This window comes from Dermacentor silvarum, chromosome 8, assembly GCF_013339745.2.
Source record: "Dermacentor silvarum isolate Dsil-2018 chromosome 8, BIME_Dsil_1.4, whole genome shotgun sequence".
NCBI classification, from domain to species: Eukaryota; Metazoa; Arthropoda; class Arachnida; order Ixodida; family Ixodidae; genus Dermacentor; species Dermacentor silvarum.
In genome coordinates this window covers 72,045,038-72,065,555 of record NC_051161.1, presented here as the reverse complement: position 1 = coordinate 72,065,555, position 20,518 = coordinate 72,045,038, and the positions used below count along the sequence as shown (strand labels likewise).

At 47.1% G+C, this 20,518-nt stretch overlaps 1 protein-coding gene across 1 annotated transcript in view; it reads left to right on the top strand.

The window, feature by feature from the left end:
• The window catches only part of LOC119461430 (neurogenic protein big brain), a 131,150-nt gene extending 112,193 nt beyond the window's left edge, over positions 1-18,957 (top strand). The window contains exons 5-6 of the mRNA XM_037722729.2: positions 15,576-15,891; positions 18,535-18,957. Of these exons, the coding sequence (XP_037578657.1) occupies positions 15,576-15,891; positions 18,535-18,607 (389 nt within the window). The 3' untranslated portion in view covers positions 18,608-18,957. The remainder of the gene's footprint in view (positions 1-15,575; positions 15,892-18,534) is intronic.
• The last annotated feature ends 1,561 nt before the right edge of the window (positions 18,958-20,518 follow it).

Genomic DNA, 20,518 nt, shown 5'->3' with positions numbered 1-20,518 from the left:
TTTTCCTTTTTGTACCTCTCTGCTGCATTTATTCTCAGCACTCGATGTCCGTGGCTTGTGTTAGCAAACCATCAATTTTTAAATAAGCTTGTTGCCTTAAAGGTAACGTGATTTCACCCTGTTTATATCTTGGCCTTTACGCTACAGTCCAGCCGTCTTTTACTACTTACTATTAGTCAACGCAGAATCCTATATATTATCCTTGAAGCTTCAAGGATGACCATGCTTTGGGCAGGGTGTTACTACGTTCTTATTTACCCCTGGATAGATACTGCGGCATGAAAACGAAACATGCTCAATGGTTTCTGCGTTATTTCCGTCTCAGTATTTCAACGCACGCTTCCCTTGTTATTGCTTGCCGCTGATACCGTTCTCATCTCTCGCAGAGGCGCCCTGAATTTTCATTTTTCGATTCTTCAAAAGCAGCGCGTGTACTATGCGTTTCGGAGACTTACCTTCGGATATCTGTAGTGATTGGGATTAGGTGGCATTTTTATGTTCCTTTATCGGTTCTCACTCCGGCTGACTGCAAGTTATAGCAAGTCACTCTGCGATTCGGAATGTTTCTTAGTTTCATAGTTCAGACTGACGACTATAGTTGCGACAAAATCGTATGTGAAATCATACAAAAAATTCAGAGCCCTTCCACTGTCGAGAAAATGGGGATAAGCGAAGCTTATGGCAAGACGAAACTGTCGCAGGCGTTCCACTTAGTTTGCCCTAAACTCAGGGTCGGCGGCGCTTCGCTGACGTTTGGCCTCGGCTTCGGAAGCCCTCACGCTAGAATCGGACGACAAGCTTCGCTTACACCCATTTTCTTGACAGGGGAAGGGCTGGTGATTTTGGCTCTTTAGGTCCCACGTGTGACAAGGGTTGTTCAAGGGCGCGTTGCAGGTCCCCGAGCCCACATGGGTATGTGCCATTGAGCTTGGATCCTTTCTGCGCTATCACCAGGATCGGCCCACTTTTCAGCGTGACACCACCACCACCGCCGACAGTTGTGAGCCTATAAAGTTTCGCTTTTAAAAAAAAAAAAAGACAGTTTTCCACACCGATCGAAACGCATCCTTCTACTCCCTGTTCCAAGACTATATTCCTCAAACTCGAGCTTCCCGCTTGTGCGCGCGTGTCACGCAAGAAGCGCGCGTGCTCGTTTCAGAATAAAACAACGCGCGCTCAGTCAGTCTCGGGCGCCTGATCGAGATATCGCGGCATGTAACGAGCTCCGCCGGTGCCGCTATCACCGAGGACACGGCTGCACACTGCGCACGCATGCAGAGAAAACGTGTTCTTCGTGCAAATACCCGTGATTACGGCCTTCTACCGCACCTCCCACGCCCGGCCAATTTCTTTTCTGTCGCGCAGAATGCAAATAGACGCCATGTATACATGTCGTGTGTTGTGCCCATGTCTGTCTTTTTTAATATTATTTTATTTTCTTTCGTTCTCGCTTTGCATTTGCCTGCTTGAGCGGATCAGAGGTGGGTGCACAATATATATATACATACACCGTCTCGGGGAATGCGAGTGGGGAACGCACGAAATCCCTTGCCTCCGTTTGATCGCGTATACGCGGGCGCCGTCGCTCGCAAATTCGATAGCTTGTGCCGTGTCGCTGCTGTTGCGCTGTATGTGTGTCTTTCTCTTCGTATCGCTTTGGACTCGACACGCACGGAAGCGTTCGCTCCGGCTCTGTTTTTTCGTCTTCTCCGAGCTTTCTGTCGCATCAATTTTTGTTCCGCGCTTCCGCTATTCTGCATGTCAGTTGATTTCGTGAGTGCGTTCCAGTATATAGTCGCGCCTCTCTCCGTCGATGGGATGTCTCGTGCTCAAATGAGCGTGCGTGCTGCGTATAGAAGGAGATTTGTGCTCGAGTATTGGACGACTGTTTTCCTTCTGAACGAAAATGTTTGAACGTAAGTGCTGCGGCCGGTCTTTAACCCCTTTAGGACTCTTCGAGGCAATTTGGACACGACGGTTGGGTTGAGTGCCAGAGGGGACGAAATTTCAGTTTTAACGTTTGCCCGGAAGCCACCGGAGACATGTATAGGGACGAAGTGATCCTGTGTTAGGATCGAACAAGTTTGCAAACAAACAGAAGAAGAAAAAAAGTGTGCTAGTGCAATTTGCGCAATTTACACTAGCTGTACAGAAGGTCTAAACATATTTTCTGCTTTGTTTGTCTTCAAAATAGTGGCGTCGAGGGTCAATAGCAATTCGGCGTATGTTTACCTCCTAATTCACTGTGCGCCGGTCATTTCGTGCAGAGAGTGACTTTAGTGCACCTGCGAACAGCGCGAACTGAATGCACTTCCTTGGTCACGTGGTAGCACCGGTGATAGGCACGCAGCACTGACCACTAGACCGATGTCAACGAACTCAACGCCACACGCTTCACCCCCGTAGTCGCATCACGGGCTTTACAAGTCGTAGCAGGCGATCAATGCTGAACAAGTGAACACAGTTACACAGTTCGTTTGAGCTTCCGCCTTTATGCCGCTACGCACTTTGTACTGTACTTAAGGTTGGATACTATTTGCACTTGTTTTACACAGCATAGCGTGCTCCTCTATGTAACCTTCGCCAAAAATGTGCTCAACTTGTTATTTCGTTCGCTGGTTCTTTATCTTTTCTTTTTTTCTGTCTTCCTCTCGCTCATTATTTCGCCCGTGCAGGCTGCAGCATCTACAAATAAGCAGACGAATAAATGAACTTACGCATGCGCAGAACGTGCACCCGCACTTCTCTCTCGCTAATCCATCCTCTAAAGACTCGTCACTATACGCCCAAGAAATAATTCCATATACAGTTTAAGGTTGCTGGTTTCCCCAACTATCCGCCGCAGTGGCTCGTTCTGCTGCTGAGCTTATGGTCGCGGGTTCGCCTCGCGGCCACGTCAACCATATTCCGGTGGAGGCAGAGTTAAAAAAAAATAAAGAGCTCGTGCAGTTTGATTTAGGTGCACGTTGAAGAAACCCAGGTGGTATACATTAATCCGGTAGCCTTCCAATACACACCGTCTTTTGTAGCTAGCACGTGTGTTGCTTTGGGATGTTAACCTCCACCAATTAGATTTCATTTGATTAGTTTCCCGACAGAACCTTCAACTTCGGAAGGTCATCCATATTCATTTCAATACAGCATATCGAGCACCCAGCTCACCCTCTTATAGATAGGTGTATCGCTTGTTTCAGCATTCTCGGCTCAAGGTAAGCGGCTCCGCGCGAAGTTGACCATATTTTCAAAAGAGAAAGCTGAACGAAGTACGAAAATTGCTCTTATATGGGGCTCGACACCAAGGATGTGCGTGCGATATTGAGCAAGAAGAAAGAAAAAAAATGAGGAAAAAGGAACCAGCTGTAGTCGTCGGCGAAGACAGGCCCGGCGACGAGTAAAACGGCTACGTTCTCGACGACCGCGACGTGTCGGGAGAAGGGCCATTAATCTGCCACACGCTCTCGTGGGCTCGCGAGTGCAGAGTACGTGGCCACCGTGGGGGCTCGAAAGTGTGTGAGCTTTACCCAGCGTAAGATAAGAAGAAATAAAAATTACACTTAACTGCTGGTACTGAAGAAGTGGGTCTCATTCGTCTCCATTTTGCAACCACCCGCGTACGGTTTGACCTTCTTTTCTCGACAACCCGCAGAAAAAAAGCTGTAAAGGCAAAATGATGGGAGGAGATTTTTTTTTCAGCGTAGTCTTTGAACCCATGGCCTTCCTGAGCTTAGATATATGCATTGTTCTGTTCGTGATGACAGGAGGAGGTAGAGTTGACCGCGTCGTTAGCGGTAAAGAAAAAAAAAGTTCGCTCTTTCTGATATTGCTGCGACAGCCAGTAAAGCTACGCCAGCCAATACTTGTGGCATCTGTCGAGCAGTTGTGAGCAGCTTTTTCTTCATCGGACTTCCTTGTAAGATAAAAAAAAATCGAAGCCCATTTCTTAAAGAAAGATGGTTGAACGCGAAGCTTTCTCCCATGTAAACTGAATCAAAGTCAAAGTCTAAAGCCAACGACCACTAAACGAACCCAAGATACGCTGAGCGACCCGATGCGATGCATATATGTGACTTGGTTGCTTGTTTAGTATTGTAATTTTTTTTTGACGTTGAAGTTGAATGAAGACACATTTTGGTAAGTTGCATAGCCTTTATTTTAGATCATGTAGCTGTTGATTACACGCACACACACTTTCACGGACGACTCTACACTTGCACAGTATTGCCTTGTGATCGCTGTGGTAGACGGACAGAGGCTCTCCCGTTGCCGATACACGAGATCGGCCTTACGGGAACGCTAGCACTCGCGCTTACGTTCGCGTACGGCAGCCTCTTCTGCCGTGTGCTGCACCCGCAGCCTACCCATGGTGACGGCCGGGAATGCATTGCGTTACGCGCGTAATGCAATGCAGATATATACAGTTCGTCTGGGTAGCGTGGCGTTGCAGTTCCCATTGCTCTTATTGGTACAACTGCGAATGTAAACTGTAGTGTCCTAATGTCGTGCGCCTTTGTTCTATTGTGTGTGCAGATGCGCAGCCGTTGTTCTATTGTGTGCGCAGATAGTTCCATTGTGTAAGTTGGCTTTTCTTCTGTGCGTTTTTGGCTCTCATGGACGAATCAGTGAGACATATAGAAAGCCTCGCTTTAAAAATATATATGCCAGAAATCAAAACTACGTGTGTCCCAGCCAAGACTTCGATCCCGGCTCCGCGAAGCACTGGCTGTCTTGCCGTCGTCGTATTGTTGTCATCTTCATTCCGTCGTCGTGCGGTAGTTGCTGCTACTGCCGCCTGCCCAACTGCTGGTGTTTCGAGTGGAACTCAAAGCCACCGAAAAGCTTAAGGCTTCGAGTGACCATCCTGAAATGTTTGTCTTGAGTTTATCGTGAGTATGTTTCCTGCCCTGGCTCCTCGTTTAAGTCCAATCTGCGGACAGTCGTTCACTGCAAAAGTATGTGTACCCGTGTCTTTCGGCAGCAGGAGCTTCACAAATCGGTCTTGTTAAACGGCAGTTGGTTTATTTACAGAACTAAAAGTGCCGTGCAAAACGGTGGGCTTCACAGTTTCGGAATAAGCTGCATATTATTCTTGACTATTTTAAACCATTGTGTTGTGATGGAGGTGTTGATCATTGTGTGTACTCAGTGCAATGTGACATATATGTATACCCGCGAGGTCATGATATACGCGGACAATTTTCGAGTCATCTCAAAATGTCAATTACGAACTGCTCCGCGTCGGTTTTCTGAGAAGAATACCTTCGTTGCTAGCGCCGGCAACGTTGTCTCAGACCCTCGTCTCGAATCGCCTAACTAGAGGTTTATTGGACACGTTAGGAACTGTGATGATAAATGGCACAGAATCGTTTGACCGTCACGAAAGTCTATAACATCTTAAAGCTACTGTTTCCCCATACTGTAGCCGTGCGTTGCTTGAAAATTGTTTGTTTTATTTGTCCCTCTAGCGAATCACTAGCTTTTCTCTTCGGCACTCTTGTATAACGGCTGTGCGCTTTCTTTCAAAGGACCCTGTAGAGAAAGAAGTACTCAAACTGTACTTGCAGGTCCCCCGTAATCTGCTCGAGTCAATGCTGCAGTTTTACAAGGAAAAATCAAATTGGTTGTGAGAAAACCGACTGCACAGATAATTTTACTTTGCTCATTTTTCCCGTGCACAACCCTCCGCAGTCATGATGTAGTTACTGTGACGCCCCTACCTTGCCATGGTGTTTTCTTTCTCTTTATTTATTTTTTTTGTTTCAAATAATTTATACGCATTTACAAGTAATATAGTTTGTCGAAAGAAGTTGAGCTTACAGGTTTTGACGGTTTGAACTCTCCTTCGGGTCTAAGGGTGACAAGATTTTATTTTATTCACGGACTGGCCAATCGTATTCAAATTTTCAGGTCTGTGATGTCACTGGTCGCGAAAACTTTAATCCCGTACCAACGCTCATTCTCGCACGCCTTCCTCATTTTCCCGCTCAGTGTGCCCGTCGCCTCGCAAAACACGAGTACTCGTCGTTTCGCGAGAGTTGAACACCTGCTCAACAAGGCGACCGTAACTTGCGCTTTACCGTTGCACATTGCAGAGCTGCGGGCAAGCCGAACTGCTGGAAGCGCAGCCGTGGCGTGTCCCGGGGGGGGGGGGGGGGGGGGGGGGGGGCTTTTCCCGGCATCCCGCGCAACTCAAAGCCGAGGGCCTCCCCTTTGCTTCTCCGGGAAATAGAATTGAAATAAAAAGACCGGGGAGCATCAGAGCATTCCTTGGGAACAAAAGCCGATGACCAATCCCTCCTTTCACGTTGTTTATTACCGCGAGCGGAAGCTGGGGGAGAAAGACGGATGAATGAAGAAGAAAACAGCAGGAGACCTCTAGCAGTGGCGTATCGACCTGAAATACGGAGGGGATAGCGACTGGTTTGGGACAACAGCTTGCCAAGAGGCGCGTATTTCTCCACGGCTAGGGGCCGACCGAGAAGTCGACGCTCGGGACGTGGCCATTGATCTGGCTGCAGCCAACTGTCTGCTCTTGTCTCCTAGCTGTGCTTATGGCTTTCCATTGTAATGTCCCAGTGTAGTGGGATAGCTTCCGCTTCCTTTACTGCTCGAGAATCGTATTGTTGCGCTCCAACTCGGTCGACGTGGCCGTCCGCGACAGTGTGGCTCTTATACGGCGTATCCGCCTGCCTTTTGTTTGGCAAGTGGAGAAGAAAGCGCCGACGGCAGGGGGACGTAAGCTAGACGTAAAAGGAGCGGAAAGGATGAATTCTCTCCGTCCGGGCGAACGCCTTCCAAGCGAGCATTCTAGACCCAGAAGCGAAGCGGTATGCGGAGCCTACTCATAACGTTACTCTATATAAAATTTGTTTTGTGTAGTCAATAACGGTATGAGGAGGAATTTCATTTGTAGAAAGGCAGAGAAGTCGATCTGAATTTGTGCGTTCTACCTTGGTACTCTGCTGCAGGGGAAGGGAGAAAACGGGTCCGAAAGAAGGATGGTGGTTCATGATGACAAGAATAGGGGGAGGGGAGGGGGGGGGGGTGAATGCGGGCCAACACAGCAGTATGCTTGAATCACAGTCTTTAGTCCAGTCCTGTGTCGTGGAGAAATCGCACCATGGCCCGTGCTGTTCGTGTAGCACATGTCAGGTGAGACCAAGGACCCAGAATTAAGTCCTCCGTGCTTGATCTTGCCGTGCTTGATGATACATGATTATATTGCCGTACTTCTTACCAGAGAAGGGAGTTGTAACGTACGTACGGATCTAAGAACAATGGGAAGGCTAGCGGCTCCCCCCCCCCCCCCACCTTTTTTTTTTTTTTTTTTTTTTTTGCGGGCGAGAATTTTTGTCTGGTCCTTTCATTAACTTTCCTCCACCTCCCGGGCTTCCACAGAAGTGATTTGCCATGCTTTTCTGGTATTTAGGTAACTAAATTTTCGTGAATGCTCGTGCTTTGTGATAGCGTACAGTATATTTTTTTTAATATTTTTTTTTACACTCAGTAAGGGCTTACCTTCTGCCACAACCAATAGTCGCCATCATCAATATTCAGTGCACTTCCTTCATTAGGACACTGCGACGGCTACGTTCCTGTCGGAAACAGTACAGCATGCGCTTTTGAGTGGAACACCTAACCTTTAGCATGTTTTCTAGGCGCTGTGAAATTAATAGAGTGCGTCTGATGCACTGAATATAGAAATTAGAAATGTAGTTGTACATTTGTAATCCACGTTGTGCTATGAATTCCCGCATTGTGCGGGCGTTTCTATTTTTTTTTTTCTTTTCATTCCTTCATTTCTTTTTTTTTTTCTTATGTTTGGCACTAGTATTAATCTTTTCGTCCTTCCGGAGAATCCTTTGACCTCTCCCGCGTAATGCGCAGTGTAAAGACGACAGAAACCGTGAGGCAGCAGGAAAAAAGCTAAATAAAAGTATCCTGCAAAGTGATGTGCCGCGCAATTTATTTTGTCTCGGGTGTCCTATACCTAATGTAGAGCACAGTGCGCGCGTTTGGTAGAACATAAAAGAGATCAAAGGCAAGCGTACAGTACCTGCATCCGGTGGAACTCGTCTCGACGGCTGTCGCCCCTGCTCGTTCACCTGAACATATACCGCTCCCTATTTGTCGACCGCAGTGCTGCGGCAACGGAAAAGTAAAGCGAGAGATAGAAATGGCGGGTGGGTGGCTGCGTGTGTTATGAGAAAGAGGGAGAGAGGAGATTGTTTCTGTGATTTTGCGTTGCGCGACCCCTCCGTGTGCGACCAACGAGAGGCGCAACACTCGGCCGCGGGGTCAGGTTTCTCTGATCGCGGAGCTGCAGAGAAGGGGGGGGGGGGGGGGGAGCACGCGCGATCCAAACCGCTCGCGTGCCTGTGTCTCGTTTCGGCTTGCTTGCCTGCCTGCTTGCCTGCCTGCCTGCCTGCCTGCCAGGAAGCCAGCTTCCACATGGCAATTCCTTCCTTTCCTTTCGTTTTTCCCGAGCGGAGGCTGGAGATCAAGCCGTTCCGAGCCACTGGCTTCGCGAGGATATATGAGAGCCACGATGCTTCGGGAGGTGTGGTCGTCGAGGGAGCGCCGGTGTGAGTGAGCCCGACGGCTCGGTGCTCGCTTTCCGATGACTGTCGCCGCGCTGTTCCGTTGGTTTTTTTGCTTATTTCTTTGTGTTCATATACATTCCTCCTGTAATTTTTGTGTTTTATTTGGTTTTTTTTGTTTCTTTGTTGTTGTTTTGTAGTATCTTACTTATTCTCTCTTATGGGCCAGCGCCGTCCTTTATTGGATGTATGGTGGTCGATGGTAAGAAAAAAAGAAAAAAAAAGAAAATGGCAAGAAAAGAGCGCAGCGTTATGACTGGCACAGAATAGAGAGGAATGCGGAGACTCCTTATTTGTCCCGAGCATGGAGCCTGTTGTTTGTACCCCCCTCGGGGTGTTTCACGAAATAACGACGCGAGTTCCCGCACAAATGCCATATTTAGTTGTTCCGCTAAAATAAGCCTCCGCTATTGCTGATCCTCGGAGCAGCAAGTTATAAACAGAATGCCGCAGTCAAAGGGAATTCGGGACAGTTAGAGAGTGCGCGTGGAAAGCGTTTTGAGACTAATTTGCTGCTGAACTATTATTGAATATGCTGTCGTGCGTTCCTTTGGGTAGCGTCAGAACTTGCTGTATAAAGATACAAAGCGTGAACTTTTCGAAATACGGACGGATGTTGCCAATAGCTGTGCATTTCCATTAACGACACGAACATGTCGGAGAAGAGCCAGAAATGAGACGTTCAAGTCGTCTTAAAAGCGAATCCTCACATGCTTGAACGTGCTGAAACGCTTGAGAAACACCAGATACAGCTGCTTCCATCAAATGACCTGGTCAGAGGCTTTGTTCCATCAGAGCTTTTATATTCAGCACGGGCCGTTGTAGCACAATTAAGGCATACTCGGATCTCAAGACGACTTCCAGCGTTGTACGACTAGCCCCTTTTTGTCTACTTTTAGTACCAGTGTTTTTTTTTTATTACATTAAGTTACGCAAGATATCCGATTTATAGGGGCGGCGGGCTACACCTGTCACGCGGTTCAAAACGCGCAGGCCGCCTATGCTATACCTACGGAGAGAGCGTTGAGTGAAGCATGTATCTCTCGTTTTGCTGTCGCGTTCAGGGCCAAACCGTCTGCGCACGCGCACTACTAGCGCTCCCGCTCGCTGGCCAAGCGGAGCGCGCGCTGCCGGCGCGTTCCGCTAAAAGCGCTCTAATGACATCGCCCAGCAGTGACTCCTCGAAAAGTAGCAAGCCTTGCAAACGCGTAAAAGGGCACGTCACCTCCCCCTCCCCTCCCGCATTATTTCCCCCGTAGCCCCGCGTATCCTCCCGTTCCCATAGGCGTCCGAGAAGGTTCCCTATATAGGATACAGTCACGCGGAAAGAACAGCGCGATGCTCGCCTCCGGGCCTCTCGGGGCTACGTCCCACCATCCTTTCTCCGCGTTGGGTTCTAGGCGCGAGTGCCGCGCCTTCAGCAGCACATTACCGCCACTCCTTCATCCTCACCGCCCCCCCCCCCCCCACCCCCTTTACCCTTATATGGCCACATCATGTCCCAAGTCGCCGCTTGGGAGGACATAGACGGCGGTGGATTAAATTCCCCGCGACAGGAAAATGATTAAGCTCGGTGTTTCTGGCCGGTGCCACCGCCGGAACTTCTTCCTGCGTCCAGCCAGCGGAAGACCGACACACGCTCCTGCGCTCCGTCTCGACAATACCGTGCAGCGAAGAGAAAGGCTGCGAGGAGCGGAGCTTTGTAGAGGAGTTCGCGTGGCTTTTCACGCGTGAAAGTTGCACCCAATAGGGTTCGGGGGATCGGGCTGTCGCGTCGTTGGTTGTCGATAACCCCATTATGGGCCAAATGGACAACGGACAAAGCGGAGTATCCTGGAACGAGTGCATGATACTGTAGAGACAAAAATACCGGAAATGAAAAAATGCTTCCCTGCTGGCTGTCGCACATACGCACGTACACACACACTCACTCTCTCTCTCTTTCTCTCCAACAAAACTCAGGCCACATATACATGAATATATGCTGGAAGAGGTTGGTATTGGTCAAGTTGGAGATGGCAATTCGACGCACCTGTCCCACGTTTCTATTGGTTGTCCTTCGCTTATTCAGTTCGTGGCTCCTGGTGCACTGAATAATTGAGCATCGAGCACGGCTATTCCAGCAAGCAGCTCTTCTGACCTACGTTTTCCCTTCATTTGGCTCATTATTTTTTTTTTCTTTGTAGGGATCCGAGAAGGGGGGGTCTCTTTCAAGCGTGACACTCAACAGCCAATCCTGTTGGTTTCTTCCTATATACCTATAACAAGCTCATGTCCTGTGTTTGTTGCGTCTAGTTCCTATATATATATATATATATATATATATATATATATATATATATTATGGTGCGTGGAGTGTAGCAGGGCGTCGAAACCATGCAGTAAACTTGAGAAGAAGGTCATTGGCCGCCCTGATTGGCCACTGAGTTGTAACTATACCTAGCCAACAACGAACATTCAGTTGTAAGCAACTGCGTGGACTCAGCGCCCGATTGGCTGACTCCCGGCTCTCCAGCTTGCACAATACTGCACGGTTTACTGCGAAAAAGCGTATGCTTCCGGCTGGCACCACACCATCTCTCCTGGGGAGGACCAGAGGTTCCGCGTGCGCGCACCGTGCTGCTTCCAGCTCGTTCTTCGCTCACAGTGAGCACACAGAAAGGGCAGCTCAGGAAGCGAGCGTGCATAAACAAATTATCCGGTGCGCCTTTTTTTTTTTTTATTCGCTCGTCTTTTTTCTCTTCGCAGAGAGGAAACGGTTACCGTAGCGCCGTCAGACAAGCAAACAGAGCGATGGGGAGAAAATGCAAGGAGCCTTTACCCGAAGGAAAGAAGCCAAGATGTGAAGAGAACGGGCAGGGCGTTATCTTAGTTTCGCGCCGTTTACGTTCTCAGGCTAAACTTCGCGAAGCAGGAGCAGTGTGGGCCGGCGAAGTTTGGTTGTGCAGATACCGCCGAGTCACTTTTGCTTTTTTGAGAACAGCTGCGCCGCGCTGAGATTGGTTACGACGTGTGCGGCAGATTAGGATGCGGACGAATGCGCAAAAATTATCGTTCGCAAGTCCAGCCTTCGTGGGAGGCTCGTATATTGGCTTGCAGTCTATATGGTCCATTTGATTGATTGGGTTTGACGCCCAAAGCAGCCCATGGGCAATGAAATACGACGTAGTTGAAGCCACCGGATTATTATTATTTTTTTTGACCAGCTGGAGTTAATTAACGTGCACCGAAGATCATTGGCACCCAGCCTTTTTCCTCCGGATACATCCGGAGTCCAGCCCTTATCCGGTCTTCGACGGTCTAAAGTGATTCAGTGTTGCTTTTTAGAGTCCCTTTCAGTCTACCCGCTACTTTGCAAATCATTCCACGGTCATACCGTTTTTCCTTCTGAGACGTACACGAAACAGAAACAACATCGGCTTCTTTCGTGCAACCTGTCGGTTGGAGGGCATCGCCTATAGAGAATTGTATTGCTGCCCTACCCCATTTGTTTCCAGTTGTTCGGCGCCTGCCATTCCGTCCGACTGCGTCCTCACGCCCGCAACTTGGAACTCGTCGAGCATCAGGTTGCCGCCCAGAAATAACAACAGCGCGTCGCTCACGCAACCGTGCCCGATTTCCAAGGACTGCGAGTGCTGCAGAAATTCCGCCTGCCTCGTCTGGCTCGCAATCATTCCGGCGCATCTCTAATACCCAAGAGCCTGTCCTATTCCGCTCCTGTTGCAATAGCGGATTTTGCGTATACGCGGCGCGGAAGAAAACGTAAAGGGCTAGAGAGAGCGAGAGAGACGGAAAGGGGTGTAACGCATAACGCTGCTGCTCTGCCTGGTGCTTTGCCAGTCACTCGGCTCATTACCCTCTTCTCTGCCGCAGCGCCCGCGATGTGAAAAGCCAGGCAACCGCCAGATCCCCGCCGCCCACGCGGTAGAACAACGCACATGAGGCCGCCGCCTGCTCTCGACGTCGCATCGAACCGTTTCGAGCCGTAATTTATGGACGCCCGCGCCGACCACACGCCACGCGCGCGATCCGCACAACATGCACGCCAGACGGCGAAAGCGTTGCGGCAGCGAGTCGGTGTTTGCTTCGCTGTTCCGTCGCCAAAGTCAATTCGTTACCGCGAGTACTCCCAAAACAAGAGGAGCATTTATATCCATCCGGCGGCGGGGTGACGCTTTCGTGGCCCGCTCCGAACGTTTCCGGTCCTCCTGCTCGACTGAGTGCATGCGCGTAGCCCGCGCGGCTTGGAACTCGCGAGATCGTAGTTTTGTTGCGCCGCTTGTCTGGCATTCCGCGTGATCGCGAGAACAGTGAAGCAGAATTTAGGACCGAAACAGCGGACCGGCGACCGCGATTTGCTTCGTGAATGGCTCGATTTTATTGCCGTTTGCCGAAGTCGCGCCTTTCCTAAACAGAACGAACTCGGAACGAGAAACGGGGAGACGCTTGATGTAGCGAAAAGCGAGACAGGGTGAGTGCGGATCGTCAGCAGTAAAACCGAAGAGTAGGGTAAGGAACGTTGGGGCATTCACGCATTTGCTTTCTTTATTATTTTGATATATATATATATATATATATATATATATATATATATATATATATGACAAATGGCGCGCCGCTTACAGGCGTGACGCTTCGCTGCATAAACAAACTGTTCGGCGGAAAAGCACGCTTGCAAGGAGGCGAAAGCGGAACGGCGTCACCGGTAGGGACAAGAACTGGCGAGATAGAAAAAGCAAGTAACAAGCAGGCTTCGGGCTCACGGGCCAGCGCTGACGAACAAACAACCGCTTCACGCTGCGAGGCTATCAGAGCCCGAACAAATGCGCTTTAAGAGCCCCGCGCCGCGCGTGTGCAGTTGGCAGTTGAGAGCGTTGTCGCCTGTCGTGTAAGGATCACTTTTCCCTTTCCTCGTAACCCGGCACTGCCGTTACGCCGTTACGTCCGTTCGCCTTTGCTCACATTTTACAGCGCTGTTTTTTACGGGCATCTCGCGTCCGGTAATGCAGCCTCTATGCGTTTCTCTCTACTTGTCTTTTCGACTCAGCTTCATATGTTTCTCCGCGAGTACCGATCACGTGTTCCCTGATATTTAGGAAACATGCACAACCGCGGGCGACTTCAGAGCAAAGGCATTGCGCTCCCCTTACGTTTAGTAGTATGCTGCTGTTGGGCACAAGAAGTTCCTGAAGCATTTTCCGCACTTCCCCTGCAATAATATTCAGTTCCCGTGCTGTCATTTTTCTTTCTCTTTCTTTCTTTCTTTCTTGCGGAAGCTCTTAGGCACCGAACGTTATACGTGTATCGAACCGGCACAGCTTGCCACACTGGATGCGCGTGATTGCGGAGGACTCCCACCGGAGGTATACGGTTCGTGCCTTCGCGTTAGTTTTGTTTGTTGGTTTCTTTTTATCGTTTTTTTCCCCCTCAAACAGCGGCTGTTCGGCTAGCGATAGCGGTTTTGGGTATAGTACCTCTCTTCCTCTTTAAAAAAATATAGGTATCCATCGTGCTCGGAAAATTGCATTGAACGTTTACGATTTAAATGTATAGACACATTTATTTTCTTGGTGCGCGGGGTAGGACGAGGGGAAAGGATTGGTGTGTGTGCTGCTAGGTGGTTGATGCTTCCGCGAGTCGCTGAGAATATGCCGTGAGCGTCGGCCGTTTGTCCTGGCCCCATTGACATCGAAGCACTCGATCCGACTGCAGTGGGGCACACAGTACAGTCGGCAGTTGCAATAGGAAAATACATTCTCCTCAGTAGGAAGACTACTGGTGTCACATCTTCCCGCAAGTTAGAATCGCCTTGTCTCGGTTTATTCTTTTGTTCTGGCGCTCTGTGGCCATAGCTGGCGCCCTTGCTCTGCAAAAAAAAAAAAAAAATCCATATCGTAACCATCACATTTATTTTTCCTAGCCACGTTTTCCTCTTCGCCTCTCTACCTCAGTTTATCTGACTGTATACCGTTTCATTTCATTTCATGCAATATCGTTAATTTAGTTCTCACGAGCGGTGTTCCTGCACTGTCTAAGAACGTTTCGCAGGCGTTATTAGAGCACTCGCGACAGCTTCCTGCGCTCGCGAATTTATTTGGCAAGCGTAACTTAAAGCTGGCTTTTTTACATCAAGACGCTTTATGTGGTGAAGCATCTTCCTGCGAGTCGTTCGCTACTTGTGAGACAGATATTGTTAACAGAAGTATTTGTGTTTAAGTGTTTTTTTAAGTATTTGTGGTTAAGTACACACTTAAGTGTTTAAGTGTGTAACCAGTAACGGTTACATAGTAACGGTAAGCACTCTTATAAATAAGGTAAACGAGCGTGTGCACACCAGTCTGGATCGAACCGAAGCGCTATTGATTTGTGGTCGTGGCAGGCAGAAAATCCGCCCTTTCTCCGCCACGAACACAATAAATAAATAAATAAATAAATAAATAAATAAATAAATAAATAAATAAATAAATAAATAAATAAATAAATAAATAAATAAATAAATAAATAAATAAATAAATAAATAAATAAATAAATAAATAGTACTTCGCAAAAATCAACGCGTGACAGCAGCTGCTTGAGGACACGATATTGCACGCCTTTCGGTTGCATCAAGTGCGACTGCGTTCCCCAGGATACTTTACAAAAAGTTCACTAATAGCTGGGCGAGATACGTTCGAAGCAACAAAATAAAAAATTTCTCCGTGCTCTTCTGTGTGCCCTACCTACGACGTTCACCCTCACCCAGCGTGCGTACTTGATACCCCGCAGGCCCTCGTGAAACACGGGGCGAGGCCTTGACGCCGACCCCGCCAATGTTTCCGCCCTCGCAGGATGAAAATGTCGACCGCTAAAGGTCAGGGGTTGTGGGGGTTGCGCGAAGTCTGGGGTCTTCCGTGTGCGTAGCAGGGTTTGTTTAATCGCGACTGACGGCGCGTTTGCAGACGCACGATAAACCTACACCTCATTCTTTTTTTCGAACAGAGTCCAACACGGACGACGACTACGAGGACCCTGACGCGAAGATCGCGAAGTACGCGACCGTGGCCCAGAGTCCTCCCAACGGGGCGCCCTCTAGCGCCCACCAGGCGGCGCCGTTGCAGCAGCTGGTGCAGCACCAGCAACAAGGCCGGCCACACCACCAGCACCAGCAGTACGAGGCAGCGGGCTTCGGCCGGCCCGCCGGCGGGAACACGTACTCGCCCACTCCGTCCTCGGCCTTCCCGGCACCCGCCGAGGCGGCGTACGCGGGCTCGCTGCGTCCCACCAATTACGCGTCGTCCGTGTACGGCACCAGCAGGTATGTGCACAGCGCAGCGGATGACGCGTGACGTACGTCGCGGGCGCCGTAATGGAGCACTTAATCAAAACGTGCTCTTCCTTTGACACCGTGAGAGGCACAGAGAGAAACATTGTGTATAGAAAAGCCGGGAGGCTAACTGAGGTAGTTCTGGACGGCTACACTGCAGGTAGAAGGGGGGATAGAGAAAGAAGCGTGAAGAATGTAAAGCCCGAACGCCAATTCAGGATTCTCAACATGGATCACGCAGGTCCATGGCCCTTAGGTACGAGATAAATTTAAAGAAAATAGTGGACTTTGCCAGAGCCTGCTCCATTGCTTTCATCTGCCTCTTTAGTTCCTTTGCTGTGCCTCCACATTATGTAGAGAGAGAGGGAAAGAAAATGATAAATGAAAGGCAGGGAAGTTAACCAGGACTGAGCCCGGTTGGCTACCCTACACTGGAGGGAGGGAAACGTTAGGATTGTACCTACGTTAGAAAATAGGTGGTCATTTCTAAGTTTTCCGGGATTTTTAGAAATCGCCTGTGACAGATAACATAATCCTTCTTTAGCTGGATTATTTGAAGAGGCGGACATTACCAGCACGAGAAATCAAAACACATATTCAAATGATTAACAAATGCACTAAATAACTTCTTAATTAATTACATTACGACACATATTGTAATTTACAAATTGCAGCCGGTGAGTTTGCAAGACATATCCACTAGAAATTAATTTCCAGGATGACACCAGTTTTGAGATATTATATCCCAAAGTGTGGGACGGAAATACATGGGTGTTCCATTTACTTTTGTGCTTCAATGTGTAAAACAGCGTTTTGTCAAAAAGGTAAGTGGAATAACTGCGCATTTTTATGGCGAGTTCGATGGCGCATATTTTCAAGCTGGTGTCATTCTGGAAACTCATTCCAAGTGGATACGCCTTGCAAACTCACCAGCTACAATTTGTAAATTGCAATAGGTGCCGTAAAGTAATTAAGAAGTTAATTATTCATATACTCAATTTGTTCAATATGTGTTTCAATTTCTCGTGCATGTAATGCCCGCCTCTGTGAATAATCCAGCTCAAGGACTAGAATTATGTTATCTGCAACAGGTGATTTTTAAAAATTTTGGGAGACTTAAAAATGATCACTCCATATACATAAACATAAGTTTAAAAATGGGCTTTTCCTGTGTTTCAGGGTTGTGTTGCAGCAGGCACTATCTTGCAAAGAATGCAAATGTGACATGCCATTTTCTGCTTGCCCTAACAGATCTATTGTAGTCCTTTGCCATGAATCCTCTGAGCCCCTCTTACTGCCATTTGCATATTATTCTAACCAGAAATCACTTTAAACCTAGTCTTCTTGAATCTCAGCAGTTGCCTGTTTGGAAATGAAGGGCATTACACAGTATTAAATTATGCTTGATTCTCTGACTTCAATACGATACTAGTAGTTACATTGTTAATCAATGAAATATAGTGATAGCATGTGATAGATACACGAAATATTGTCAGCCTGCTTCATTTAAGAAGTGTTCAGCATCTCAAGAAACCAGCATGTGAACACTGAACAAATGACTGGGCTTCCCTCTGGTCTTTAGCTGGCCCATTGCAAGAAAATTGAGAGATACTTATAAGCATTCAACGAAAGACAAATTTGAGCAAATTGAAGGAATCCTGTCGCTATAGTTATCCAAAAGTGCCAAATCAGGAACTTTAGAGCACACTGCAGAGCTGGAAGCTATCATTCTTAAAATGATCATGTATGAGCATTGTACTGAACAAGAACTTGAAGTATCACCCACACACACTCTCATACTTTCTCATTGTGCAGTGAAAAATACAAAGCCCACATGAAAGTTTTTTCTATGTGATAGTAACTGCCACAGCTACCTTCCTAGCAGCCAATTGCTTTAGCACCTGTCAGTAGGGTTCACTTATAATTCTGGCTGACATGTCATTGCAGACCTCCTGATGTACTCCTGTGAGCTTCAATAGATTAACACCACAGCCTGTAAAGCAGCTTATTGCATATTAAAGCAGACCTAAGAGCCAACTCTTATAGCAAATTTTGCAAAGCTCGAGCTCATCACAAAAGTTTAAAAGTGCGCCTAAGATAACTATTAACCCCAACGCTGCAATACAAACATGTTCCCTTAAATAACTTCTGGACAGTTATACATGTGCTTAACATCTGCAAATGTACGAGTCAAAAGTTGCTTTCAATTCTAAGGAAATGCGTAACATATACAGCTATTGCAGGCAGTGTATATTGATACATTAGCCCTAAATATACAAGGAATTGATTAAAAGGAACATTGAAAAAATTGGCATTGCTTTATGCATATGCAGAACATTTCCTCATAAAATATGTGCCAACATCTCAACCTTACCCAGAACAGCTCGGCCTTCATCTGTCCTTCAGCATCAGCACACAAAGAGAGCAGGAATTGAATGCTCATTACAGCCACTACAGTCATTTCCTTTTCTTTATTATTCTGGTCCATTGGTAGGTTACATGCAAATTCAGACATCTGCTACTTGTTAACAAGAAACACAACTTGGCAGAACAGAACTAGAACCATGCAGAAGTGCAAGCATTCAACATGCATGCCCAATGTGATACTACATCTCATCCATCTTATTGTTACAGAATGGGAAATGCCCTTCGAACACTTCCAGCCCGATTGGAGTACGGACAAGGACCTGGATCTCCAAAATTTTAAGCTGTACATACGATGCTGTAGATGTGCACGAGTGGGTTGCAATGCTTTGTCATTTTGCTCAGGTCACAAACAGAGCTCGAAAGAGAAAAACATTCATTCATCACCACACAGCTCATTTTGTTTTGCTTTTGTTTCCGTTACCTTTTCCCAACTGTAGTGTCAACAGTTGCTGCGTACCTTATTTTGCGTGTTCTGTGATAGTGCAATAACAGAATGTTGTGATAGGCTACTAATATGTACACAGAGTGTGCATGAGTTTACACTTCTAGGTTATGTGGCTAATCAAAATAAGTTTTATTTAGGTGTGAAAGGAAATGACAAAATCGTATGTAACATAGTGTTTTTTTTTTTGTTGAAGCACAACAAAAATTGCGCCATTTTTGTCTTAATTTTTGTGTTGTAATGAAGCTGTCTTCAAAACACCTTTGGGCAGTCATCGTGATGCATGCCCCCTGCAGTATATACATATTATTTCAGATCAATGGTAACCAACACAAAGAACATGGGCCTATATCTGGGATTAGGTCACATTTTATCACACGCGGCTCACCACTCAATATCTTTTTTTCTCTTTATGCAAACAAAGCTAACACCACAAAAACTTGCTTAGATGAGAGACTTGTCTAACATGCTGCGATGATTGGATCTCAAAAGATGCTAGTGTAAGACAGCCAAGATTATATTCATGACAGTGCCTGTTACAAAAGCCATCAATTACCAAAGGATGCATATACAGTATTCGCACAGCTTGAGGTGGCTTAGTCCAATCCAAGATTACAGATTTCCACTGCTGCTAAGGAATGGTAGATTGTCGCCAGGAAACATCTGCTTCAAGTTTCTCATAAATTTTTCTGTTCACACATCAGCAGCGTCGTGTTACTCTGCAACCTCTTGGAAAGCACCGACATTATCACCATCAGCAGCAGCAGCTAATGATGGCGCTCTAAGGGTGTCTTCAAATAGCGCTTTTATTTATTTTCGTTCCCTTTAACTTGTGTAACCATGCTTGTCTTATGGTGCCGCTGTAAAGTCATACAGGCTACTTGACAAATAAAGGAAGATGTCGCACACATTGTACAGCATGTCTGGTGATTCTGATAATTTTTCATGGTACAAGAGCCTAAAAAACAATAAGGGAAGAATGATCATATTAAGAAGTCTGCATCACTGAGGAGTTGACATCATCTTTTTACAGCTCAGCTGAACTTTTTTGGCCATGTGGACGTAAGGCAGATAAGCAAACAAGCTGCTTCTTCCATCATGAGTGCTGCTTGGCCACATGTATAGATTTGCTAAGTGAGAAAACCTGCGAACGTTCTATGGAACCGTATGCCCGTATAACAGCAGCAAAAAGACTGAGCGAATTCGCATTTCATGCTATAGTTCCATACCATAGTCACATCCAGATATGGCATTCCATGACATAGCTTAACGACGAACATAGGCACAAGTAACTCCAGATCAAGATAAGCTTCACACATGAAAAGTACTTGATGTGTAGTGAGTGCTTCTGTTTCAAAATGTACATAAATGCTTACAAAATAAAGGCTGCAAATGCTTGAACATCTCTATGGACAAGCATGGTAGCAAGGATGCAACAGTGTTAAATGTGTGGTGGTTTTGAACTTTTGAAGTTATGTGTGTTTACACATGTGCACACTTTCACTGAAGAGTCAGTGCATGTGTAAAAGAAAGCTGCAACATATTGATGAGCATATCATTCATGGATACTTCAGTGTTCCAAAGATAATTGTTGCTCAATGACCTCTTCGGTTTTCGAAAGGCTACACATCTTGTTCACAACCATAGTACTTTTTTTTTTGTTCAAGGTAACATGCAAGCTTTCAGACAAAAAACATGACACAGAAACACATGCATATGTGTATTTCATTTTTTTTTTTGTAAAAAAAG